General features: G+C 34.6%; 2 protein-coding genes across 39 annotated transcripts in view; both read right to left on the bottom strand.

Moving 5' to 3' along the window:
- The window catches only part of LOC127835046 (perilipin-4-like), a 438,066-nt gene that overhangs the window by 185,624 nt on the left and 225,347 nt on the right, over positions 1-27,095 (bottom strand). The window lies entirely within an intron of this gene.
- Positions 8,807-24,136, bottom strand: LOC127835056 (transmembrane protein 267-like). 2 transcript variants are annotated; one of them, XM_052361299.1, is made up of 4 exons: positions 23,845-24,136; positions 12,940-13,151; positions 11,031-11,129; positions 8,807-9,311 (listed from the first exon to the last, which is right to left on the bottom strand). In XM_052361299.1, exons 2-4 carry the CDS (start codon positions 13,114-13,116, stop codon positions 8,979-8,981), a joined length of 609 nt encoding a protein of 202 aa, XP_052217259.1. In that variant the 5' UTR covers positions 13,117-13,151; positions 23,845-24,136; the 3' UTR covers positions 8,807-8,978. The 2 variants fall into 2 exon arrangements, with proteins under 2 accessions (XP_052217259.1, XP_052217258.1); XM_052361298.1 differs by lacking the exon at positions 23,845-24,136 and adding an exon at positions 20,775-20,825.

The raw sequence follows: 27,095 nt of genomic DNA, 5'->3' as shown, positions 1-27,095 counted from the left end.
GAAATTGGGCGTTATGCTAATGTGCCTGTTGAAAATAGATTCTGCCCTAATTGTACAACTTGTGTTGAATCAGAAACTCATGTTATGCTATACTGTCCACTTTATTCTGATATCAGGACCTCTCTTTTTGAAAAATGTCATACCATTACTGATTTTAACTCTATGTCAGATATAGAAAAGATGGTAGTTTTATTCTCCAACAAATTATTGATAAGAGATACTGCCAAAGCCTGCTACAATATTTTAATGACCAGAAATGCTTATTTGTATAGATAGGTTACACATTCTATATGGCATTTTAGTTTTTAGATTTTATCAATTATTTGTAGATAACATAAACAAACTACATTTTTGTACAATAAGGGAATAGGACCTTTGATTGTTGCTTTAAATTATTCCAACATGACACCCTGGAAGTAAATATCCTAACTAATACTTTTAAATTCTACACACAGGTTTCATGAGATTATTTTTATATTGAAACTATCAAAGGTCTCAATATTCCACTTATGCAATATTGTTTTATTGTTTTATAATCCATGTTTTATAATTTTAACATATTTGGTTAACTTTTAACTGATGCATAGTAATTGTGTTCTTGACTACTGTTATGTCTCTTATAAATCCATTATATGATTGGCACTGTAATTGATATGAATACTTTTATTGTTGTATATACTTGTACAGTGATGAGACAGAAATAAAGATAGAAATACAATATTGCGTTAGTAGCTAGCAATACGTGACATTCTCATTTACAACCACCGTGGTGATGTTGAGAGCGCTAATATATCGTCAATATAAAAGCTCAAAGAAATATCTTTAAAGTCAGAACGTGCTTGAATATTTATCAACAGTAAAGTGGACGTATTTCACTGCATTGTCAATATTCAACACACAACTCGGAGTTATCAGAACATTTGAATATTATTTAAAGATCAAACGTATCAGCAACACAGTAGTTTCGGAATCAAAAACATGAACGTGTATGAACATGTTTGTGAAACTGCGGCGGACTGCTTGCAAAACACTAAGGACGGGATGTTAACGTGTATCGAAAAGTTCAAGACTTCAGGCGAGGCGATACAGAAATCCATCTCAAGTTTCAGACATCAGCTGATGTCAAGCACCCAAGATTCAAACTCTAGCGGTGTTGATGTGGACACTGACGACTGTGGTAACCACACACAACCGCCTGGTGCGCAAACTCCATGCCCGGTAGAATACCGTGAACGGAAATTCGCCACGAATAATTCGACCTGATGATAGTTACCTAAAGAAAAGAACCGCGGGTGAAGAGATTGGGTCGAATTCAATAATAAAACAACGTGGTGCGCGCTTGTGTGCAGAAAATTTTTGGAATGCAATGACACCAAGGAATGATACAGCTCGATCGACCCATCTCAATGTAATTCGCAAGGCAAAGTCAGATACAAACTATCCATCGCATAAAGATGAGAAAACGGAGAAAACAGTAAAAACAAAGTCTAAGTCGTCCGATCACTATTTTACGATTCCGCGATCCAACCCCTACAAAAGCAGTTCATCAAGTATAACAGGAAAGTATTTTGGAAAGTCTGACGAGAGGACTCTCTTCAAGAACGCATTAGGACGTTCGGGTATACAAAACAAGTCACAACCGAAACCTTTGCACAAGAATACGAAGAAAAACATAGAGATTGTGCAATGCTCGCCAGAGGTACAGTCATCGGAGCCAGACAAGATATATATATATATACATACAAGATATGTCAACGCCGAGCTCATGTGCTGCAATTGATCATACTCTTATGTCTAGTCCAAAGGGACCTGTTAACAAACGGGCTCCAATCCCACTTTCACCTTTGGCAAAATTTACTGATAAAGGCAAAACCGTTAACTCTACTTGCGCATACACTCAATTAAAAGAAGCCGACCGCAGTGCTACAGCTTAACAACAACAAAAACCGACGCCCACTAAACGGGACCGGGACCGTTGTACTCAAGCTGGATACGACCCTTCCACCATTGTGCCTGTAATTCCCAAGACAGGTTTCGTCAAAAAAAAGTTTGAGATTAAAATACCGGATGACAAATCACATCTGCAGAAATTGGTGTCTATTTTGACTGTGTCACATCACAGAACTGTTGACGAGGCCGCCTACTTGAAGCTGAAGGCTCTGACAAGACGCGGTAGCTTGGAGGCTACGGTGGGCTGTTTTCAGTGTTGTCGACGTCAGTTCTAATCATCAGCAAAATAATAAAGCGTTTAAACATTTTATGAAGTGTATACATTTTTTTCTGAAGAAAATCAATACAACTTTTTTGTAACAAAAATTAAAAAGGGGATGTGAATGTAATTTGTTTTAAACTCGTCTATATTTCTGGTAATTTATCACGATATGCCAACTTTGATTGCTTTTAATATTCGTATTATAACATTATGACTATTGTTATAATGTCTATAGATGTATGTGGATTGAATAAATTGTCAGCTGATATATACTTGACGCTTTAGTCATTTTATCAAAGTAGTTCACTGTTCTGAAACCTCAACAAGTCGCTTCCAAACATTGACTGATATAACAATTTCTGTTGACGTGATATAAAAAGGTATATCAGGCAGCATTGTTTCAGATAGAACAACTGAACATGTTACTGCCCTATCATTTTGACATTTATTAGGCTGGCCATGAATAAAACAACAGCTCGACAAGCCTCGACGCACTTTTATTTTAAGCCTCGCTTGCTATATCACAGAAAGATAGGACAGAAACATGTTATCCTCTTTATACCCTTATCACAAGTCTTTAAATGGACTTCCTTTTTAATTGATTTGAAAATACAGTTGCCATGCATGCCATATCACGATCAACATAGTAAAATAAACAAATACCCAATATAAAGAGCAGTCAAACCTCGAAAACAGTACTAAGTCTCAAATAAGTCACAACTCAATATGTAATACTTCATTCATAACATGCCTTACATGTTAATTATATTTGGGTAAGGATATTCTCCGTTGTCTCAGGCCAAGGTGTCTGGAGGGTATGTCATGTATTGAACCCACCACACATTTGAGCTGTTCATCTTGGTACACGCGTACTTTCAATGCCCTCAGTAGCTTAAATCCGATTCTGTGATTTGCATTCAAATTCAGTTTTCAGCCATTCCCACGATGATTGCGTTTTATAGGAAACCTTTTCAAACAATTACAATGACATTTCGAAATAAAAAGAGCAGACGACGATGCATTTAAGTATCAACTATCATAACAATATTGAAAAGTGTTTCATTGTAAAGGCCATAAATTTATGTTTTCACCGTGTTTAGGAAAACACATCTGCGTTTCCCAATCGTGATACATCGGTTATTTCCGGATTCCTCCGCAATATATGGAATAAATCATCTGCTGATCCAGAGTGCTGCGTTTCCATTTCTTGTAAACTGTGGTCGTAGGTTACTTTACACACGGACTCTAGATGAGACGGTATGAAACGGGACCGTATCGGCAAATAGCTTGTCGATACTTTGTCACGTGATGGTTTTAAAAATGAAATTAAGAAAGGAATGAAAGCGTACGAAAGTATCGCGCGGTCCTAACGCAGAGAACTGCTGCTACGGTCGTGTTGATTATGCCTTTGTTTAGATACCGGCCATTTAATTTCCTTTGTCATGATTATTATAGTTTTTTATGGAATATATTGAAATATTTTGTTCACGAAACATATCAATAAAGCTAATTATTAATGACGCTTAATAAATTAACGATTTCAGCTCTTAATATTTTTCGGCAGGGATTTTCAAGAATCTTTAAATAATTGTAATTAATTGATAATTTTTAAGGTAAATAACCTTTCATGTAATTATACATAATAACCTCTTTGAAAATAAACAACAAACGATGAATGTTTTGACACCCATTTTGTTTGAAGTCTGCAAAGCCGAAAAATATCAATACGCTGTCTCGTAATAAAATTAACACCCTGTCTGTGTTATAAACAAGAGCTGTAATCGTTCATTTATTAAGCTTCAATAATAATTAGCTTAATTGATATGTTTCTAGAACAAAATATTTCAATTTATCCCATAAAAAAATAAAATCATTATGTCAAAGGAAATTAATGGCCGGTATCTAAACAAAAGCATACCGGTAATCAACAAGACCGTAGCATCAGTTCGGTGCGTTAAGACCGCGCGATACTTTCTTCCGTCTTCATTCCTTACTTACTTTCATTTTTAAACCATTTTTTATCATTTACAGAATTCTATTCTCCTTAGCAAGATGTAATTTTTAAAACTGAACTCCAAATAAATACGCTACAAATCGGTATAAAGTACGAACATGTCAACCTAGATTCTAAAACTCCAAACGTTCGGAGCGTTATGACCGCGCGATACTTTCGTACAAATTCATTCCTTATTTACTTTCATTTCTTAAACCCTTTTTTCTATCGTATACAGAATTATATTCTCCTAAGCAAGTTGTAGTTTTAAAAACTGAACTCCAAATATAAACGCTACAAATCTGTATAAAGTACGACCATGTTTACCGTAAATATAGATTCTAAAACGGTCTGATATTTGCAAAAGTTAAAGTCATAACTCACCGGGCTGCCCAAATTAGAAGTACAACTTCATATATATTTATCTCTAATGATATATAATTTGGCAAAATCGGCCGATTAATAAAAGGAAAATTAGAAAAAAGACGTTAGTGGGTACATCAAAATGTATAACCTCGGCGCTTCGATGTACGCTAATCGATAGCTACTGGTCACGTGACAAAGTATCGACAAGGTTAAACGCGCGGGGGTAAAACATAAAATGTTTATTTCTCGTGTTTAACTCGCTATAAATCCATTAATAAAAACGGAAATATACTAAAAGTTATATTTTTGGAAAGAGGAATTAAAAAGCAACAAGATAACGTATAAACCAATAAAATCGGATGATTAGTTGGGCCGTGCTCTGTGAAAAGGGGGTTAAATGCGTGTGCGTAAAGTGTAGTCCCAGATAAGCCTGTGCAATCCGCACAGTCTTATCAGGGACGACACGTTCCGCTTTTATGATATTTTCTGTTTAAATTAAGTATGTGCTTTAAAAAATTCAGTTTAGGCGGAAAGTGTCGTCCATTATTATCCTGTGCGGACAGCACAGGCTAATCTGGGACGAAACTTTACGCATATGCATTCAACCCCCTTTTAACAGAGCACGGCCCATTTGTAAATAGTTGTTGTGAATATACTAGGCGTTCCATGCTTTGAAGGAATTACATTTCTATCTATATCACTTTAGTGCAATTAACATTGTTTAATTATAAGACAAACCTTTCGACTAACTTTTGGATATTGCAGTAATAACCAACAATTTGGAGTTCCGATTCGTAACAATTATACCACGAGAGCGGTCGCCCGAATGGTTTGAATAGAAGAATCGAAACGAAAAGCAAACCGTTTGTTATTACCGCATTTACCAACACTGAAACGACAAGTTTTTTTTTATTCTACTATAAAATTATCAGAATTGGTCTGAATAATTATATAACTATTTTAAGCTATAATGCTTTCCCCTTTTTTTGGACGTAATCACGCAAACACAATCAAAATTGACGTCGTTTTTATTAATTACCATTGACCGATCAATCAATCAGACGTCATTATATATTGTTGACTGTAGTGAAATGTTAATGCTAATATAATCATATTAAATCCCTCATTAAAGAAACGTAAATAGTTTTAAGAATATTAATATAACAAGTATGTGACTATAAATGTGATTCTTGTCTAACTTCTGCCAACAATGGACTTATTTTTGTAACAGAAAAGGGAAGCGTAAACTGAGTAAATAAGAAGGTCATGTAACCTGCTTGTCTATTAAAGCATACGTTTACACGACACCCAGAACTTCTTTCTATCAAATTATATAATTTAAGAACAAAATATATAATTGGTTAAATTTATATTGTTTGAATTTTTTATGAACAGGTCGAGTTTGACACTTACTAATAATTTATTTGCATATTATTATTATTTACAAGGTGTCCCAAAAAACGTGGCACCAGGACGGAGTATGGTGACCAAACATTATCATTTCACTCGAACTGGAGTGATATTATCCGATTACCGGTAGCATGCAGTATTATTATCCACTCATTTACATGAAATAAATAAAGATGTATCTGTGTTTATTTTGGAAATTTGTTGTAAATATGTATGCTATGAAAGATTTATTTACTATTGTAACGTACGTGCAAGAGATTACATCAGATTTGTTTAAAACATATATATTGTATTTTTTTCTTCTTCTTCTTCTTGTTTTTTATGCTGTTCAGTGGAATGTTAAATTGTCTTGAAAAGTATCAAACTTTACATGTTTCGCTTTAGTAAACATACACATATTTGTTCACCAATAAAACCGGTGAGAGTTACTTTTCCCGAAAAAAAACTTTTAGCATATCTATCCGAAGTATCGGCGCTCTTAATGAATACATATGAATTTTGTAAATGAACAAATACAAAAACACGCATTTGGTATATGTCAATATATAGTTAAATGTCTATGCAACGAAAACTGCATTTAAATCGACATTTATTCGACAAAATACTGACTAGACTTAGCCCCATGTAGTAATCTGTACCATTTACAATGGTTCTCATAATATCGGCTAATCTGATTGGTGGCTAAGATGGGTTACTTTGTGCATGTGCTTGTTCTAAAAATGGTATTTTTAATGGAAAACGAAACTATACTCGTGTTGTTCTTAAAATATTTTAACATTTTGTTTAAAAAAGCAGCTTAAAACATTTGAGAAAGCTACTATTAATTCATAAACAAACTAACATAATTGTGTGTTACGTAATTTAACAAGAGCTAGGCATAACGGGTGCCACGCTCGGCTGCGAAAGCTTGTCAGAATTATTTTTTTAGAGGTCACGGTGACCTTGATCTTTTACCTAGTGACCCAAAATGGGTGTGGCGTGTAGAACTCGTCAAGGTGCATCTACATATGAAGTTTCAAAGTTGTAGGTGGAAGCACTTTGATGTTAGAGGAAAATGTTTTTAGCACGGCGGACGACGAGCTGGCTATGACAATACTTCGGGTTTTCTCCGAAAACAGCCGAGCTAAAAATCATAGCATCACTCTGGAATAAACATGACCTAATGAATAACTTAGTTCAGTTCTAATAAACACCTAAAATCGTGAGAATGGTCGTGGAAATAATCCTGGATAAATAAATTACGACTTTTAAAAAATGAAAAAAACATAACTTTCCAGCACTTCTTGAGGGTTTTTTGTTAAGTCACTATAGTACGAGGAGTGCCAATACTATGAGAGATAGTGTAGAATATGCACAAACATTGCTTTTACCATTAATGATAAATTCAACGAAGCTATAATTTAGCATCTTCGAAGCATATATTACGACATGTTCCCCATTATACGTATGAAATACGATGTTTAACTCATTTATGAAGTTATTCAACCGAAACGTATATACCAGTTATCTACGTCTCTGTATGGTCTCTGCATTTAACAATCCGATTGACTTCATCATAAACAAACCTATGGCATTTGAGGTCTTCTGTAGTCCTTATGTTTTTTTTTATTGTATTAAGGTATCAGATGAAAAATCAAATGTTGCATCGGTGCATTATCGTTTCAATCTTAATAATAGAAAAAAAACAATTATTAGTGGCAGCACCAATCATGGACATATTTTGATTTTAAATCTGGCCTCTTGCTACGAACGTTGTTTGAACGCTAACTAGTCACTGCCCTCACGACGGAGGCACGATAATTATAAACGCACAACATGTTACTGTATTTGCAGACCTTCTGCAAACGCCTAGGGTTGACCGTTAGACACCTTTGCGTTGGTCAAACGGAAAATGGTGATAACTTGTATAACATGTTCATTGAATCAATATCTGCGTACTAGCTTTACTCTGATTTGCTTTATTGTTATATGCACAAGATGTGCTTTTAGATGTTTTTTAGCATTCACATGACAATATCCTAGTCAAAAAGATAATAATGAAAAAAGAAATACCATTTTTTTTTAATGTTCCCCATAACCCCACCCCCCCACTTTCTCCCCAATGTATTGAATAAATATTTTAATCTGATCAATCAAAATCATAATGGTTGTTTTCAAAGTTCACCTGTATTTTGAAACGTTAACATATGAAAAGGGTTAGCAAGAATGTTAGTAGGTGATGAGTGAATCTGTGGATATATTTTGCCACAGAATCATCGTTCTATTACACCTACCTTACTTTATATTCAAGGTAATAATATATTTATAAATTTAGGCAAATACAAAGACAGTTTGAACAATTTTCTAACTTTATTGGCTGCATATTATTTAGAAGAACATATAAACAATTAATAAATATAGAAATGATTTGTTAATATATTACCAACAGTTTTAGTAACAATTGATAAAAAAAAACGACTGAGCAAAAAAAAATGTTACCGAAAAATAATAAAAGATTGAAATATGCAAAATAGTTCTTGAAAATGTTTTAAAGGAATCAAACCAATACGTTGATAACAATTGTGTACACGAAACAGCACAGAATCAAGACGACCTTTCTTAAAGGTCGAAATAAACTACATTTGTACAAAAAAAAACTATGGCCATTGTTAGCAAAGGTAATCATCAAGTTATCTCCCAGATAATTTCGCTGTCCAATATCAAGTAATGATGTCCGTTCTATTTTCCATTAAGAAAGGTATGGGCATATAAATTTTAATATCATTTTAACTGTGTTAATCCTAAACACGATTTAATTTTGAAATCACAATGACTAGTTAGAAAGAATATTTTAAACGTATTTCTTCTTCAATATCCAAAACAATTTTAGACAACGTTGACAAAAAAGGTTTCATTGGTACCTAACAAAAATCAAACTAATTGAATATATTATGCGTACACGTATACTTTTCAAAACAAATAAGATGTTATCACAAATCATATCACAGATTTTATTCTTCAAACAATTCCATCAGTTTGAACAATTTTTTCTCTTGCTATAGGCCTTACATAATACAGGAATAAATATCTAAAAACTATTGTCATGCAAACGATAATCCCAATATAAACTGTCTTTGGAAGGGGCGGAGTGTTCCCCAGGGGGTAGAACCACAGGCCCCTTCTCTCCGCGTCCCGCAGGTGGTGAGAGAACCAGGACATGGTGAACATCATCGCCATAGTAACGAGTCTATGAGACTTCAAAATGGTTGCTAGGGTGAGCAAGATGATGTCTGTTACTAGGATCACTGTTGAAGCATGAAATGGCGGTCTGGACGGGAGTGAAAGTGCTGCCTGAAATATCGTGTTGTAGTAAATGTAATATTGTCAGTGAAGTGAAAGTGCAGCCTGAAATATTGTGTTGTAGTACATGTAACAGTGTCAGAGTGCAGCCTGAAATATCATGACATAATTCCTTCTCATGACACACCTTCCAATGATGGTGGACAAATGTGCCCAATTATTTTCAACAAGATTTCTTTGAGAAACACAATGCCCCCGGTAAGCCAAATATGAAGTTGCTATGTAGTTTATCAGGGTTGCCACCAACCTGATGAAATAAAATTCCCTGACTTTTCACTGACTTTTCCCTGACCAAATCTTGGTTTTCACTGACTAATTTTGGGACATATTCAGCCTCCTCCTCCCGATACAGCTGACCAATTCCACCCATTTAATTTTTCTTTTATTCTTTAACATATAATAATTAACAACTACCAAAGCAGTACTACTTGTACACTTATCTATGCATGATGCAAGGCTATATAGTAACTAGTGACCTGAAAATCAATAGGGGTCATCTGCGAGTCATGATCAATCTACCCATGAAGTTTCATGATCCGTTCTTGAGTTATATTCCGGAAACCATTTTACTATTTCGGGTCACCGTGACCTTGACCTTTGACCTAGTGACCTGAAAATCAATAGGGGTCATCTGCAAGTCATGATCAATCTACCCATAAAGTTTCATGATCCTAGGCGTATGCGTTCTTGAGTTATCATCCGGAAACCATTTTACTATTTCGGGTCACCGTGACCTTGACCTTTGACCTAGTGACCTGAAAATCAATAGGGATCATCTGCGAGTCATGATCAATCTACACATTTAGTTTCATGATCCTAGGCGTATGCGTTCTTGAGTTATCATCCGGAAACCATTTTACTATTTCGAATCACCGTGACCTTGACCTTTGACCTAGAGACCTCAAATTCAATAGGGGTCATCTGCGAGTCATGATCAATCTACCAATGAAGTTTCATGATCCTAGGCGTATGCGTTCTTGAGTTATCATTCGGAAACCATTTTACTATTTCGGGTCACCGTGACCTTGACCTTTGACCTAGTGACCTCAAAATCAACAGGGGTCATCTGCAAGTCATGATCAATGTACCTATGAAGTTTCATGATCCTAGGCCCAAGCGTTCTTGAGTTATCGTCTGACAACCATCTGGTGGACGGACGGACCGACCGACCTACCGACCGACCGACCGACCGACATGAGCAAAGCAATATACCCCCTCTTCTTCGAAGGGGGGCATAAATATCACAATGAACGACATAGTTATGGCCCGGACAAGCTTGTTCCGCCCGCCCGCCGACAATCGCCATTCTATAACCAGTTTTTTCTTTCGAAAAACCTGGTTAAAAAGGTCGGCAGCATATCCCAATAACAAGACTTAGATACGAGACTGGTACATTGTGATGTTCCATATCTAGGCATACTTATTGCAGACTCAATTTAGACATGTTAAATTTACAACTGGTCTGCAGCTTTTTTCCCCATTTGTAGAACATTTATGTCTGACACACAACAATGTTTTTGTCAATTACATATTTTTGTGTTTGTTTTTTTAAGAGCATTTTGGTTGAATTAATTAAGGTTCAGTACAGATCTTAAGACCAACACGGTAGCTATGTGAATCATACCATCACTTAGAGAACTGCAATACACGCATTTAATTATTACTAAGGAGGGTGTACTAGAATCGACATCCCAGAGGCCTAAACTTTACCTTGAGACTTAATGATCCTGCAGCAAGGAAATGGTCCACATCCACCATCATTGACAACATCATGGCTACAAGGCACTGGAACAGGTCAGTACGGCACAGCTAGAAATGGGAAAATAAACACATAGTTTCATTATAGTGCCAATTTATGGTTTGCAAATATTAAACAGGCATTGATAATTCTGCAGGAATATATATCATGTTGATGACTTTATAAGTTTCTGTACTAGAAATTATTTTAATAGATGGAAGCTAATCTCACTAAGCGTACTGTAATAACCTGATAACAGTCATGAAAATGCACTAAAAACACAGTAATGCAAACAATCCACTGGTTGAATTAAGCTAATGGGGTTAACAATTGTTTGTAGAGTTGAGTGATGAATGGTCAATTTTATTGAGTTTTAAATTATTAATAATTGTTCAATGCATTAATGCGTTTGTGTTGTGCATAGAATTACACAAAAAATGTAGTCACTTCACTTTTATTGACCTTACATAACCAGTTAAAGAATAGTTATATTCAATGTTTCTACATAGTGAGCAAAAGAGCATATCAAAAACTTATGTCACATTTGTGGTATTGTATTTTCAAACTAGAGATTCGTTTTTCAGAAACACAAAGCCCCTTATTGCGCTGCTTTGAAATAAAATTTCAATATATCTTTGGCAGGTTTAGAAATAATCTCCCTTTTAAAGCTTATTACTTCCCTTGGATTGTATTTTTTGACTTTTAACCTTGAAAGATGACCTTGACCTCTCACCACTCAAAATGTACAGCTCCATGAGGTACACATGCATGCCAAATATCAACTTGCTATCTTGAACTTGCAAAAGTTATGGCCAATGTTAAAATTTCCCACGGACGCACAGACTGACAAACTGATAGACCGACGGACTGACAGTTCAACTGCTATATGCCACCCTACTGGGGGCATAAAAAGTAGTATATTTTAATACATACATGTACTTCTAAAATGATTGCTGTCTTGATAATCTTGTGTTTATAAACACTCAGTAAAAAATACTGTTAACCATTATATCATTATAACAAGGGACAAATTTGTCACAAAACCAGGTTTTCATTGTGAAAAAAAAATCTGATAAAGGGAGTAAACTCAAACTGAACTTTTGAAATGAAAAAACAAAATTAACCCCCTTTGTAAGTTTGTTTTTAAAAAAAATCTATTTTTAGTTGTGGAGACCTTGACATTGGAGATATTGACGTTATTCTTTCGTGCAACACACCGTCCCATGATGGTGAACAAACGTGCCAAATGATTTTAAAATCTCACAATGAATGACATAGTTATGGCCAGGACAAGCTCATTTATGGCAATTTTTGACCTTAGAACTCAAAGTGTGACCTTGACCTTGGAGATATCGACGTAATTATTTCGCGCGACACACCGTCCAATGATGGTGAACAAATGTGCCAAATGATTTTAAAATCTGAAAATGAACGACATAGTTATGGCCCGGACAAGCTTGTTCCGCCCGCCCGCCAGCCTGCCAGCCAGCCAGCCAGCCAGCCCGCCCGCATTCGCCAATCTAATAACCAGTTTTTTCCTTCGGAAAACCTGGTTAAAAATGTTGCATGGCAGGGAAAAAAGATAAGAGTAGTAGTAAAACTGTTATGTATAATGTTTTGAATGAATTGTTCATTAAGTTTTTCACGGATACTATCGATAATGGCTAATGTAATGTTGCAAATACACAATGAAGTGCACAATTATGTCAGGGTTGAATTTGTGCCCCATTTAAATTTTCTAACACAAAACTACTTTGGGGATTGTACGCCTTGTATAATTTGCAATAATTCCATAAAAAAATCATTGACAAAATTATGTATAAAGCTTTCAATTTATTAACATGATCAACACACACACACTAAACAGTTGAATTGACTTACTGTTGCATTTGTGAGTATAGCCCATGATATTCCGCCTATGAGACCATGAGTTACACTGTCACACACCGCCACCACGTAACGTTGTCTAGTAACTGAACTCTTCAATAGATGGTCTCCCAGAAGACATGTTGTCACTAAAGCTGCCTCTTGAATGAAGAGTGTGGTATCGACCAACATGGCATTGTCTGTAAATGTAATGTACTGTGCATCATCTGTAAATGAAAATATCCATTACATCATCTGTAAATGAAAATATCCATTACATCATCTGTAAATGAAAATATCCATTATATTATCTATACAAAATATATCTGTTGCATCATCTGTACATGAAAATATCTATTGAATCATCTATAAACAAGAGCACCGCCTTGCGGGTGCAGACCGCTCATCTATTTTCTTTTTAAAGGTGAAGGGACTCTCATTTTCAATCACAAAGGAGGGAGGGGTGGAGTGAAGAGCGGTGCATTGTGTGGGGGTGTGGACATTTATTACATTTTCTTCCAAAAATGCGAAAAAAAGGAAAAAAAAAAGTTTAGTGGGGGTATAGTGTGAGGGTGTGGTGGTGAGAGATGATCTTAAAAAAAAAAAAAAAAAAAAAAAAAAATAGGGGGGGGTTGGGGGGGAGGGGGGGCATGGGCAATGGTTTGGGTGGAGTCTATTGTGGTATGTCAGGTAAGAGTAGTTTTGTCAAAGTATCAATCAAATCTAATCATAAATAAAGAAGATATGGCAATTTTAGAGAAATTTAATAATTTGACCTTGAGAGTCAAGGTCATTCAAAGGTCAAGGTAAAATTCAACTGGCCAGGTACAGTAACCTCATGATAGCATGAAAGTATTTGAAGTTTGAAAGCAATAGCCTTGATACTTAAGAAGTAAAGTGGATCGAAACACAAAATTTAACCATATATTCAAAGTTACTAAGTCAAAAAAGGGCCATAATTCCGTAAAAATGACATCCAGAGTTATGCAACTTGTCCTTTTACTGTACCCTTATGATAGTTTGCGAGTGTTCCAAGTATGAAAGCAATATCTATGATACTTTAGGGGTAAAGTGGACCAAAACACAAAACTTAACCAAACTTTTAATTTTCTAAGTATAAAGGGCCCATAATTCCGTCCAAATGCCAGTCAGAGTTACATAACTTTGCCTGCACAGTCCCCTTACGGTAGTTAGTAAGTGTTGCAAGTATGAAATCAATAGCTTTGATACTTAAGGAATAAAATGGACCTTAACACAAAACTTAACCAAAATTTTCAATTTTCTAAGTATAAAAAGGGCACATAATTCTGTCAAAATGCACGCCAGAGTTATCTAACTTTGCCTGCCCAGTCCCCTCATGATAGTAAGTAAGTGTACCAAGTTTGAATGCAATAGCATTGATACTTTCTGAAAAAAGTGGACCTAAACGCAAAACTTAACCAAATTTTCAATTTTCTAAGTATAAAAAGGGCACATAATTCAGTCAAAATGCACGCCAGAGTTATCTAACTTTGCCTGCCCAGTCCCCTCATGATAGTAAGTAAGTGTACCAAGTTTGAATGCAATAGCATTGATACTTTCTGAGAAAAGTGGACCTAAACGCAAAACTTAACCCGACGCCGACGCAGACGCCGACGCCGACGCCAAGGTGATGACAATAGCTCATAATTTTTTTTCAAAAAATAGATGAGCTAATAAAAATATATATTGCATCAGCTGTTAATCAAAATATCAATTGCATATTCTGTAAATAAAAATATCCATTGCATCATCTGTACATGAAAATATCTATTGAATCATCTGTAAATGAAAATATCCATTGCATCATCTGTAAATGTGAACATATTGTGCATCATCTCTAAATATAAATATGAATTGCATAGTCTGTAAACAAAATAAAAACATTGCACTGTCTCTAAATGACATTATAAATTGCAATAAAATGTGTATACATAAAAACATTACAATCTTTTGAAAGTAATATTGCGTGCAAATTAAAACAATTGTGCATGTGTTAACAATTGATAGTGACTGTTTTACACTAACACGTATATAACTTGTATTAGTCTAATATGGTAGTAATCAATTCAGGGCCTTGTTAATGAGGTTGCAGTTGCCATTTCAATATATATGTGCTAACCATTTTTATGAAAATCACTAAATATACGTTGTGTTGCCCCAAAGTCTATTTGTGGCATTCTGTTTGTTGATTGTTGCTTATTTTGACTTACATGTGTAAATGTCATAAACTTTGGTGTGTATGTGCGTTTTTTAGAGTTTATGAGTTCCTTTCATGTCTAAGGCTGCATTATGCGAGGATCCTCAGTGTGTCCCAGCATTCTATCTTATTAACTTACTGCAATTTCCAGCTTTTTGTTGTTGTTTTTACTAAAAGATTTCAATATTGGTGTGGTCTTGTGTTGGAGTGTAAAACCATAGTACCCAGAGGAATCCTGACCTGTCAAGTAAACACCAATCAAACTTACATGCTGCCTGAATGTGCATTGAGCACTGGAAGCACAGGTGAAAGTGTCATTTACAGTGGTAAGGGTTTTTCCTGCTATGTAAAAAAGCCGTAAAACGGACCTGATCCCAAGGTTAAAGGACCTGATCCCAAACCAAATTATTTTTTTCAGAAAGAAGTTTTTTATGACTTATGATTATTAGACTCTATATCTCAATTTTTTAAAACAACCTACAAAAAATAAAACCATAATTTACATGATATTTATCCAAAATGGCCAGGAAAAGACCTGAACATTGTGTCATTATTTGTTGATAATAAAATCCCCATTCTGTCCTTTTTGTAGATAAAAATTTCCCAAATTTGCCACTTTTATCAATTAACAAGGGACAAAATTGTCACAAAACCAGGTTTTCATTGTGAAAAAAAATCTGATAAAGGGAGAAAACTCAAACTGAACTTTTGTAATGAACAAACAAAATTAACCCCCTTTGTAAGTTTGTTTTTAAAAAAAATCTATTTTTAGTCGTGGCGACCTTGACATTGGAGATATTGACGTGATTCTTTCGTGTGACACACCGTCCCATGATGGTGAACAAATGTGCCAAATGATTTTAAAATCTCACAATGAATGACATAGTTATGGCCAGGACAAGCTCATTTATGGCCATTTTTGACCTTTGAACTCAAAGTGTGACCTTGACCTTGGAGATATCGACGTAATTATTTCGCGCGACACACCGTCCAATGATGGTGAACAAATGTGCCAAATGATTTTAAAATCTGACAATGAATGACATAGTTATGGCCCGGACAAGCTTGTTCCGCCCGCCCGCCAGCCAGCCAGCCCGCCCGCATTCGCCAGGTTTTTTTTCCCACTTTTTGGGAAGATAGCTCATGGCTTTGGAATTGGGAATTTTATCGGCATTTTCATGAAATAGGAAAAATTAATTTATTAACCTTTTTTTCCACATGAAAAGTCCACTAATTAGGGAAATACTAAATTTGATATAACACTTTCTTTATAATCATTTAAATTCAAAGATCAAAATCATAAAATACTTTGTTAGATGTAATTGAATTAAAATTGAGATAAAATACGCATAAGACACTTCTTTCTAAAAAAAAAAAAAAAAAAAAAAAAAAAAATTTTTTTTTTTTTTGGAAATTGGGAATTTTTTGCCACATTTTGGGAAAAAAGTATACTTTTTGGGATTGGGAACATAGCCGAATTTTGGCTATAAAATCGTCTAAAAAAAAACCCTGTTCGCCAATCTAATAACCAGTTTTTTCCTTCGGAAAACCTGGTTAAAAACCTGGTTAAAAATCCCAATTTGACCAGACTCCTTTTCCCAAAATGGCTGAAAAAAAACCTGGTGGTGCAGAAAAGCTTACATCCCATTAATTGGTTTGGTGGCCCTATGTGACGACAGCACTTTCAGTGTTTTGAAACCATGATTAGTAATTATTAAAATTTTCAAGTTTGTCCAAATAAGTGGTAAATGTTAAATAAAACTAATTTTTAATCAAAATTTGTGTTATTTATAATTAAGACTATTACACTGACTTTTTTCAATCTTGTATTATTTGATTTGCAACGTTGATAGATCTACATGTATTATGTAATTCTTAATGCTATTCATGACAAGGACTGTTTGTAAAACATGCATGCATCCCATATGGGCTGTCAGTTGTAGTGGCAGCCATTGTGTGAATACGTTTTTGGCACTGTGACCTTGACCATTGACCTAGTGACCTGAAAATCAATAGGGGTCATCTGCGAGTCATGATCAATGTACCTATGAAGTTTCATGATCCTAGGCGTAAGCTTTCTTGAGTTATCATCTGGAAACCATTTTACTGTGTCAAGTCACCGTGACCTTTGACCTAGTGACCTGAAAGTCAATAGGGGTCATCTGTGACCTTGACCTTTGACCTGAAAATCAATAGAGGTCATCTGCAAGTCATGATCAATGTACCTACATGTATGAAGTTTCATGATCCTAGGCATAAGCGTTCTTGAGTTATCATCCGGAAACATTTTTACTATTTCGGGTCACCGTGACCTTGACCTTTGACCAAGTGACCTGAAAATCAATAGGGGTCATCAGCGAGTCAAGATCAATGTACCTATGAAGTTTCATGATCCTAGGCTTAAGCGTTCTTGAGTTATGATCCGAAAACCATTTTACTATTTCCAGTCACCGAGACCTTGACCTTTGACTCAGTGACCTCAAAATCAATAGGGGTCATCTGCAAATCATGATCAATGTACCTATGAAGTTTCATGACCCTAGGCCTAAGCGTTCTTGAGTTATCATCAAGACCATCTGGTGGACGGACATACGGACGGACATACAGACGGACCAACATGTGCAAAACAATATACCCCTCTTCTTCAAAGGGGGGCATGAATATTCCTAATTAACCATGACACTGTTTATTAAATGTACATTAGGAAAGATGCAACCAGAAAAGCTTTCATTCCAAGATACGAGGACAGATACATGCTCATGACTCATGATGAGATTAGTATAATACAAAATAAGGTGTTGTTATTTATACGTATGTAAAAAAAGTTAAGTCATATTGGTGCTTTTGTTGTTGTTTTTTTGTTTTTTTTAAAGGTGAGGCTTGTGCTTTGAAACACCATTGTCACCAAATAAAACAAATTTAAAAAAGTATTGAAATGTTTTTAAAGTTTTGAATTTCATAGCTGACAACATATTTATTGACTGTGCTTATCTTGAAAATAAGCAGTGTTTTTTTTTCACTTATAGGGGAATGGTGGCGGGGCCTTTCCAAAGGAGAAAAAATGCGTCGTTTTTTAGGAAAAGGGGAAAATAAAAAATTCACTTGTTTATAAGTAATGATATTTATTATATTAATACACATGTTTGTATGAATATAATATTTACAGCTGAATGACTTTGTCCTTTTTCTTAAAATTAATTGATATTACTACATTAGTTTCAGACAGTTCAGCCTTCATGCACAGTCTCAGTTTTCTGTGTCTAGAGAATGAATATCTACAATTAATTTATTATTGGTGCAGTGCTTCTATGAAAAATCGTATTGCATACTATAAATATGCGTATCAAAACATTCTTAAATAATCAATAAAAGTTACTATGCATTTGTGTCACGTTTTGAATCTATTTTAAAACCCTTAAATGAAGGGCAGTTTAATAAGTCTTTTTGTGTTTTTCACATAAACTTTACACTAAAATGCTAATTAAAAGTCAAATTAAGATGCTAGTATAATGTTTTATTTGATGTATTTTTATACATGTTTATCCCATCATCAGACATGCATTGTCGAAATAAACCACTGTTGAATATATTAACCTTTATTTCGGCAATTTTGAAATATAGCTGTCATGCGCGGGGGACTCTTATATCAGTCTGACATGTGTAAAGGATGGTCATATAACTCAGAATAAACTATAGAGAAATCATTTTTAGTAAAATCGAATCAGATTCAACAAAACAAACAATCTGATACCAAGATGTAATACATGTATAGTTTAAACACAAAATGCAACACAACAAGCAAAAAAACATTTTCTACAAATATTAAGTGCACGTACTCATGACGTCATTATTAGCACGTCATATGACTAAAGTCATATTCTTTCCCGCTAAAGCTGCAGTTTTGTAGTATTTTTAATTATTTGTTTGAAACCGGGGACATAGAGGTATGATAAACAGACAAACAGGTTAGTGCCTGATCTTTTTGTAATGTATTAGGCTCAGCACAAATAAAATAAAAAAACAATGTTTGCTTAAAATCACTTTGGGATTTTCCGTGTAGTTCTATTTTCCTATTCTATTTTTAAAGAAATAATTGATGATTAAGACAATTGATGGGATAAATCGAATACTAGGTCGGTGCCGAATAAAGCGAAGTTAATTTTGCTTGGCCCGAAAATCTGAACCAATTGCCAAGGCTAGTGGTTCAGATTTTTTTGTAAGCCTCGCAAAATAAACTTTGCTTTATTTGGCACTATAACCTAGAATTCTCTATATGTACAGTAACAATATTACCATATAGCATGAATTTTGTGATAATTAAGGACTATCGGCACATTTGTTTCATGTCATACTTTTCTTTATTTTAATAAAAAGAAAAAAGGCTTAGATCGTAGCGACAATTAAAGATTCACAGTTTTAATTACTCAAGAATAAAGGGATTATTGTTATAAAAGAGACCAATCAATTAACAACATAATCGACACGTCCATTACCGCGGGCAGGTGAAGACAGTCAACAATAAACAATACTCAATAGTTTTAAAGAGTATCGACAAACATATTTTCAACGATTTATTTGTATTTAAAATGGGGCCGAAAAAGCCTGATACTTGAAGATATTTTTCCATACCCACCCACTTTTGAATGTTTCGTTTTTGTTTTTAAAAACACAATATAATCAAAATAAAGCATAAACAAGACCAAAATTGAATCAAATATATTAGGCTATTAACATATCTAAAAAAAATCCTACCATATAAGCTATAATGGGGCGAGTCGTTATATAGGTGGGGCGAATCGTTTTAAAACATGGGCAATTCGTTATGGGGGAGTCGTTAAGTGGGCCAGTCGTTACCAATTCTTTTAGAGCATGTCGAATGTTCAGTATTACTGCTTCCTCACAAATATCATAACTTAAATGAAAATTTGCGAATTTGAAAACTTTATACAATTTTGTTTAATAACCCAAACGTGAAAAGGCCCCTTTAGGTTACAATATACTAAATCTTTTTGGAGTGCAATGCTATACTCTTTAAAAACCTGAACATCATTTATAAGAAGACACAATTCTCTGTGTGGGCACTTGCCATGACTTTATTTTATAATGTTTCTTTGTGCATGTGGTAGGGAAAACATTGATGTTTAACAGAAATTCACTCTTTTGCTTGAAGGTTGGAGACTACTTGAGACTTTGACAGATGGCGGGAAACCCTTCTCAACTGGTACGAAGCCGGTAAATAGATGGCTATAAAACAGTGACCGCTGATTTGCGCCGAGTTCTTTCTTGCATAATGTATGACCCCCCTTTTTTATTGGTTAAATCATTGCGGCTTGGAATGCTCTTTGAGAAAAGGTATTGTTATGGGGATGTCTATGCGCAAAAGTTTGACTTTATTTTTTGTTAAAGTTATTGCTTTTACATTGAATTTGTGTAGGAAATCTTTTGGTATATTGTAACCTTTAAATTAAATTTAGAAATTAGAACCAAATTAGTTGCTACATATCGCGTAGTCAAACGTAAAGATTCCAATATCTTACTCAAATTAATCTAGTGAATTGAAATACACTGAATCATTTCTTAACTTTTATGCAAATAAAGATGTTTAAATATAAACAAGTAATTAAAAACTTACTAATTCACATGGTTCAGTTGCGTATTATGACATCTCTTAGTAATGGCCAAACTGAAATAAGGGGAAATGATTCTGAAACAAAGAAGGCTACTGTACACTAACTTCTGAAATGCAATACATTGTATATCTGATTTGTGTATGTATAGGATAGGTTAGTATGCTGTTGTATTTTTGCTGACATATTTGTGTACTTTTGTATATGTGAATTAAAACATTTTAAAATGTATGTATGCATTCACTTCTGATATTGTTAATTTCAATTTATTGCAAATGTTTGAATATATTTATGTAATAAATCTAGATATTGTTAAAATGTATGTATGCATTCACTTCTGATATTGTTAATGTCAATTTATTGCAAATATTTGAATATATTTGTTATAAATCTAGATATTGTTAAATTGTATGTATGCATTCAATTTTGATATAGTTAATATACATATATTGAATATGTTTTATGTAATTTATTGTTAATGTATTAAATTATAAATTAAGCATGTAAATTGACTCTTAAACAATCTTGAAATAAAACAATTTTGTTTTAACATTGATCAGATGTTACAATCAAAGGTGCGAAAATTTCCTGTTATGATTCACACCTTTTATACGGTATTATTCACACCTATCCGCATATATATTATCAGTGGGACGAAACGTCCAATGCCGTAGCGGATCCGTGGTCTAGTGGTAACACACTGGCTTCACAATCCAGAGATCGCTGGGTCGATCCCCCGCTGCACCTAACCTACTAACTCGTCTTTCGCATGAGACGTTAAACCGAGGTGCAGTGTACTAGGTGCTATACACCGGGCACTAAAAGACCCAGTGTCACCTCTGGAACGGGGTGTCTCCTGTATCTTGCACTATCCCCCGTAACCAACTAACACGTCTTTCTGGGGGCGATGGCCATATGGGAGACAATACCGGTGCACTCGATAAAAAATAATGAAGAAGAAACGTCCAATGCCCTTCTGCACAAATATCAGTGGCACGAACTGGTAGTGACACGAAACGTCCAGCACCCTACACTAACTATTAGCGACGTTATTGCACCAATCTCGTTCCTTGCTCTCACAAACAAGTTGATCCACGTATTCTGGTTCCAGCGCGAAGGTTTGCTATTGCAATAAAATAAAACATTAATCACAGCTTTAAGAGCAGCAAATAAAACACGGTAATTTCAACAATTCAGTGTGAATTAGTGTCGCGGTGGTTTAGTGGATGAGGTGTCCGCCTAGCGATCGGGACTTCGTGGGTTCGCTCCCTACTTGGGGAGCGTTCTAATTATCTCCTCCATAGACACCAAGTACTGGTTCTTCCAAGGAAACGGACTTGATAGTGTCCATATCTGCCTATTATTGGCCTTTCTGTAATAGTCAGCAATTGACTGTAGGAGGTACGAAGTAGATCATATTAGACATTTTCTTAAATTATTGCCGAAATAATTAAAGGGGCCTTTTCACAGATTTTGGCATGTATTGAAGTTGAGGTTACGTCTCGGGAAGCCTAGTGTAGAGTTGGCCCGTTTGGTCATGTTTGAGATGTGTGTTTTCCATTTTAAGTCATTGGATAATAAAGTTATAACTATGTATGGATTCTCTTTGACGTTTTTGAGAATACATACGAAAAGTGCAGTTTAATTGGCATTTTTTTTACAAAATACTAGCTATATTAAGCTCCCTGTAGTAATCTGTATCGTGTACAATAGTTAATATAATATCGGCCCATCTGATTTGTTGCTAAGATTCGTGTCTAGGCGCATTTGCTTGTTCTAACATAAGTACCTGAATGGAAAAACGAAACGCTTACTCCCGTTGTTCTTTAATTATTTTTTTACATTTTATTAAAAAATATTCGGCATATAAAACATTTGATAAAGCAACTACTAATCAATAAACAAATTAACATAATTGCATGTTACGTAATTTAAAAATCATAGCATCACCCTGGAATAAACATGACCTACTTTCCAATAAACACCGGAAATCATGAGCATGATTGTCGTTATAGGCATGGATAACCATTACATCTTCTAAAAATTGAAAAAGACATTAACTTTTCAGAAAGTCTTGAGTGTTTAAGTCACAATACTATTCGGAGGGTTAATACTATGAGAATGAGGGATACTACAATTTAAACTACGGGTGTATTGACCAGCCGTTATTAGTGTCAATATAAATTGTTCGTGTTTGAACACTAGAAAGTAATTGAATGCAAATTCTTTGCTGTAGATGAACAAATAGTTATGGTATGGAAAGTGATTTTAAATTTTAAAAGCTAAATTTAGTCCAAAAAGTTTTTGTATCGCGCTGACGGCGTGCTCATTACGTACGTTCGGTGATTTCGGCGATTTTAACGTTTTACATAAGCACATTTAACTTAGCACAGTACAACACAATCATTTGCTAAATTTATGTTAAAGCGGACACATCAAGAGAGGCAAAGTAAGATAAGACAAGAAATACATTCACCAGCGCATTAATTATTGCTCATGGCGTGCGCCATTTAACCCGTTCTCACAACACACTGAGTCTTGGCTTGGCTTAAAGAAGCTCAAGCGTCCAGCATCATAGGAGCCCAAGACTATGGCTGGTTTACACTGTTTGTATACCGTGCTCACGGTGTGGTCTCGACACCCTAAAGTCAATGGACGCAACATCTCACGATTTTACAAAACCCAACAACGTTGCAACCGCGTTAATCCCAGAGTGCTCGCAATAATTTCTGGAAGCGTTGGAATCAATGTTGAAACTGAGTTCTTGGATTCGGCGAGGACGCAATTCGTGTATTGCAATTGTGCCGCGTGCATTCACGCTGGGACCTATATAAACATTGATATAAACTAAAATATTGATTTATGTCATATCACATTTATACGGGCAAAAGCCCGCGAAGCGGGCGTTGACCGTTCATACATATGGGAATTTAGACATAAAATTACATAGGAATACCACATATGGATACGTCTCAAAAAAATTTGCCACGCGACATATATTTTCGCGATGCTATTTATTAACTTTAACAAATCAAAAACACTTTGACATATGCTAAAAAACATGTAAATACATACCTCAGGAAAAGTTATATCAATGACATCATAATTGTGTAGCGAATCGCACTAAATATTCTCGCATTATTTGTTTTTCTTCGCAACCGTTCCAGAATTAAGTCATTACTAAATTATCTCCCCTGAATGCTCTTCTTCAGTGGGTATAAGCCGAAGACTGGTTCAGTACATATAGTGACAGTCTTTACCAAACACAATTTAGGTGAACATAACCCGTCTTTTATATATTGCCGAATCTCAGATTTCTGTCGAATTCATTTGCTTTGATCTTTGCGATATCTTATTGTTATTATTATCCTGACAAATCACAAACGCTTGTTAAAAAATTATTTGTTTTAAACATTATAGTTGGCATCTCTATTCTTCCAGTATTCTCGCGGTATTTCAATAACGACACCCTACTGTTTATTTGTCAGAATATTTGACGCATTTTCCATTCGCTCTCAGAAAGCATTCTATACATAGATGGTGACGTCACTTCGTTATTGTCAGTAAGACCGGTGTGTACACAATGTCTCAGAAAGAAGTTTATGTGTGATCATGAGCAATATTCTGGCAAGTTGTCGTTGTTATCCACCAGAAACACATTTATTCACAAAATTTAAAGATATTCCGATCTAACTTTTTAGTCTTTTATCTTTAATTTTTAACGTATTAACACCTCGTCTGCTCGCACTTTACCGAAATCCCCGAATGGTTACATATCACTATAATAAGTTCATGCCTAAAACCACAAAATCCGATACCGTTGGATGTTCGTACCAGAATCTTACGTAAAAAATCTCCCAGATTCAAAATCAACAAAAAACAAGACATTTATAAATTGTCTGCATTATTTATCAAATTTTAAGATATTTGTTGGTTTTCCGTTTTTAGAAGCTGTTCTGCGAAGGCAAGAGCTGGGCATCATACAAGCCATTCTATCCAGCAAAACTGACAGTTTTGGTTTACAGAAATCAACAAAGGAGGGATTCCTGAACTATCAAATTTCCAAGCTATACACACAGTTATTATCTGTGGTGATCTTTATTGGTTCTGTTTGTTTACTTGGATGGAACATGTGTGAATTTTTATAGAACTTTGAAAAGTCTATATATGTCTATCTATAAACAAAAATCAGCTATTGTATAATAAGATCAGATGTGCAAACAATGTCAAAGGGTTGTTAAATTAACAAATTGAAGGCAATTATGCTGAAAAAAATATGAGAGTTCCCATGCAAATTTTGTCTGTATATCAACAGGTGTCTGCCGATAATTGTCAAACTAGTAATACAAAACTTACCACAAGTATGTAAAAGCACTAAGTACCTGTGATCATTTTTAGTAAGATAGTGTAATTCTAAAAAGTAGCAAATAGCTTGTTTAGTAAATGCATAATGCAATTAATATGATTTCCGTTCTATTGTGTAATTAATAAATTGGTTGTTACTTGTTAATCCATGATAAATGTTTTATGGCTAGTACAAAACCAGCAATGTTAATTTAGTAAAAGGTAGTACAATAACACCACTTTGTAATTTCATATACGTAAATATTCTTGAAATGTAGGTTGATGACAGTGTTTTAGTTTGACTTATTTTGTAACTATTATTTTATGTGCAAATAAATGATGTGAAGTGTTTTGTATCTCCACACAATACCACATACCTTTTTATATATGTACTGTGTTATGTGTTATTTGAATGTTTAAATAAAAAAATATGGATGATATAACATGATGCATTCTAATATTTGCATTCAAATTGTAACTATAGAGCTAAGTGTATGCAGTTTAGACTGTGATTTTAGAATTGCTACAAAATGGCTATTTTTTTTTAGCGGCAACAAAATTTAAACTATTCAACAATAGTTTGCGAAAGAAAATTAGAAACATGCAAGATACCTGTATTTATTAAATATTTTAATTGCGAATCAAGTATGTTGTTATGCTGTTACACATAATTATACATTTATAATAAATAAGAAGACAATTAGTGGTGTTAACGTTTCCAAACAGTAGAAATCATTCTTCTGATGAAGTCAGTGATATACAGACGAAAGCTCCAGGTATGGCTTTCAATACGTAGTGTGTGTTATTTGACAGTCTAAAACTTATTGGATTAAAAAAAAAATCCTGTCAAATTTGTCAATCAAAATTGATTTGACACATCACATGATTTTGATTATGTTAAATCAGTGTACTGTATGCTAAATGCAACTGCTTTAGCAAGCTGTCAAGTTGAATTGAGACATTTGATGAAACAAACTGTTTCCTGGGTAGGACCAGTACTTAGTGTCTATATGACGTACCATGACGTCGAAAGAGTACAAGACCTACTAAGTAGAACGAGAAATGTACTTCCATGTACAATTTTCACCGACCCTTGAGTGTTAGCCAATCAGAGGACACCTTACGTCTGTTGCTTTTAGAGATTTTTGACATTGAACATTATTGTTATTATTATTTATACAGAATTATGCGACTATCGACCGCTTACTCATAGATATTGTGCGTATTTATTAAACATTATTATTATTATAATTTATACCAAATTATGCGACTATCGACCGCTAACTCATAGATATTGTGCGTATTTATTGACCTGGCGTGGCGGAATTAACCTCTGACTTATGCTAGTTATGGTTATCACAAAATACGACCAACGGGGAGTTTATAATAAATTATTTATCCCATTAATGCTTGGTAACTGGTAACCGTTGGAAATTTCCTACACAGTAATGCGCTGGACGGTCGTGATACTCCGCCCCGCATGATCATTTCATACACACAATATGCTGAATAATTTTAAAAAGGTAACAATTGAATCTTCCTCAAATTTGTATATAATCTATTTCAATGCATTAAACACTTGAAACTTCTGTGTTGTTTTTTTTCCATTCTGATATTTTTATTCATTTTGTCCTCAACTAAAAAAGAGATTTTAAACATTTATTATGAATAAATCTGAAGGAAAAGCGGCTCAAGAGACTAGTGTTTTGATTGGCTGTTCAGAAAAAGTGTACGTAGAAGTACAAACATGTATGTCGAAGTACAAATTGTACTTTGGCGTACAAATATATACTTCGAAGTGTATTTTATATTCATGTCGACGTACAATTATTGTTCTTCGACGTACATTTCTCTTTTTAACGTGTAGGTCTTCTTGACTTTCAACCCAAATGGTACGCCATAGTATGTCTTTAGGGTTATTTAAAGAATGCTCCCACTTAAAGGATCAATACAGAGACCTCCCAGTGACTAAGCCAGTTAGC

The sequence above is a fragment of the Dreissena polymorpha genome, chromosome 6 (assembly GCF_020536995.1).
Source record: "Dreissena polymorpha isolate Duluth1 chromosome 6, UMN_Dpol_1.0, whole genome shotgun sequence".
NCBI lineage: Eukaryota > Metazoa > Mollusca > Bivalvia > Myida > Dreissenidae > Dreissena > Dreissena polymorpha.
Note: the sequence above shows the minus strand (reverse complement) of the source record. Positions and strands in the feature narration are given on the sequence as shown.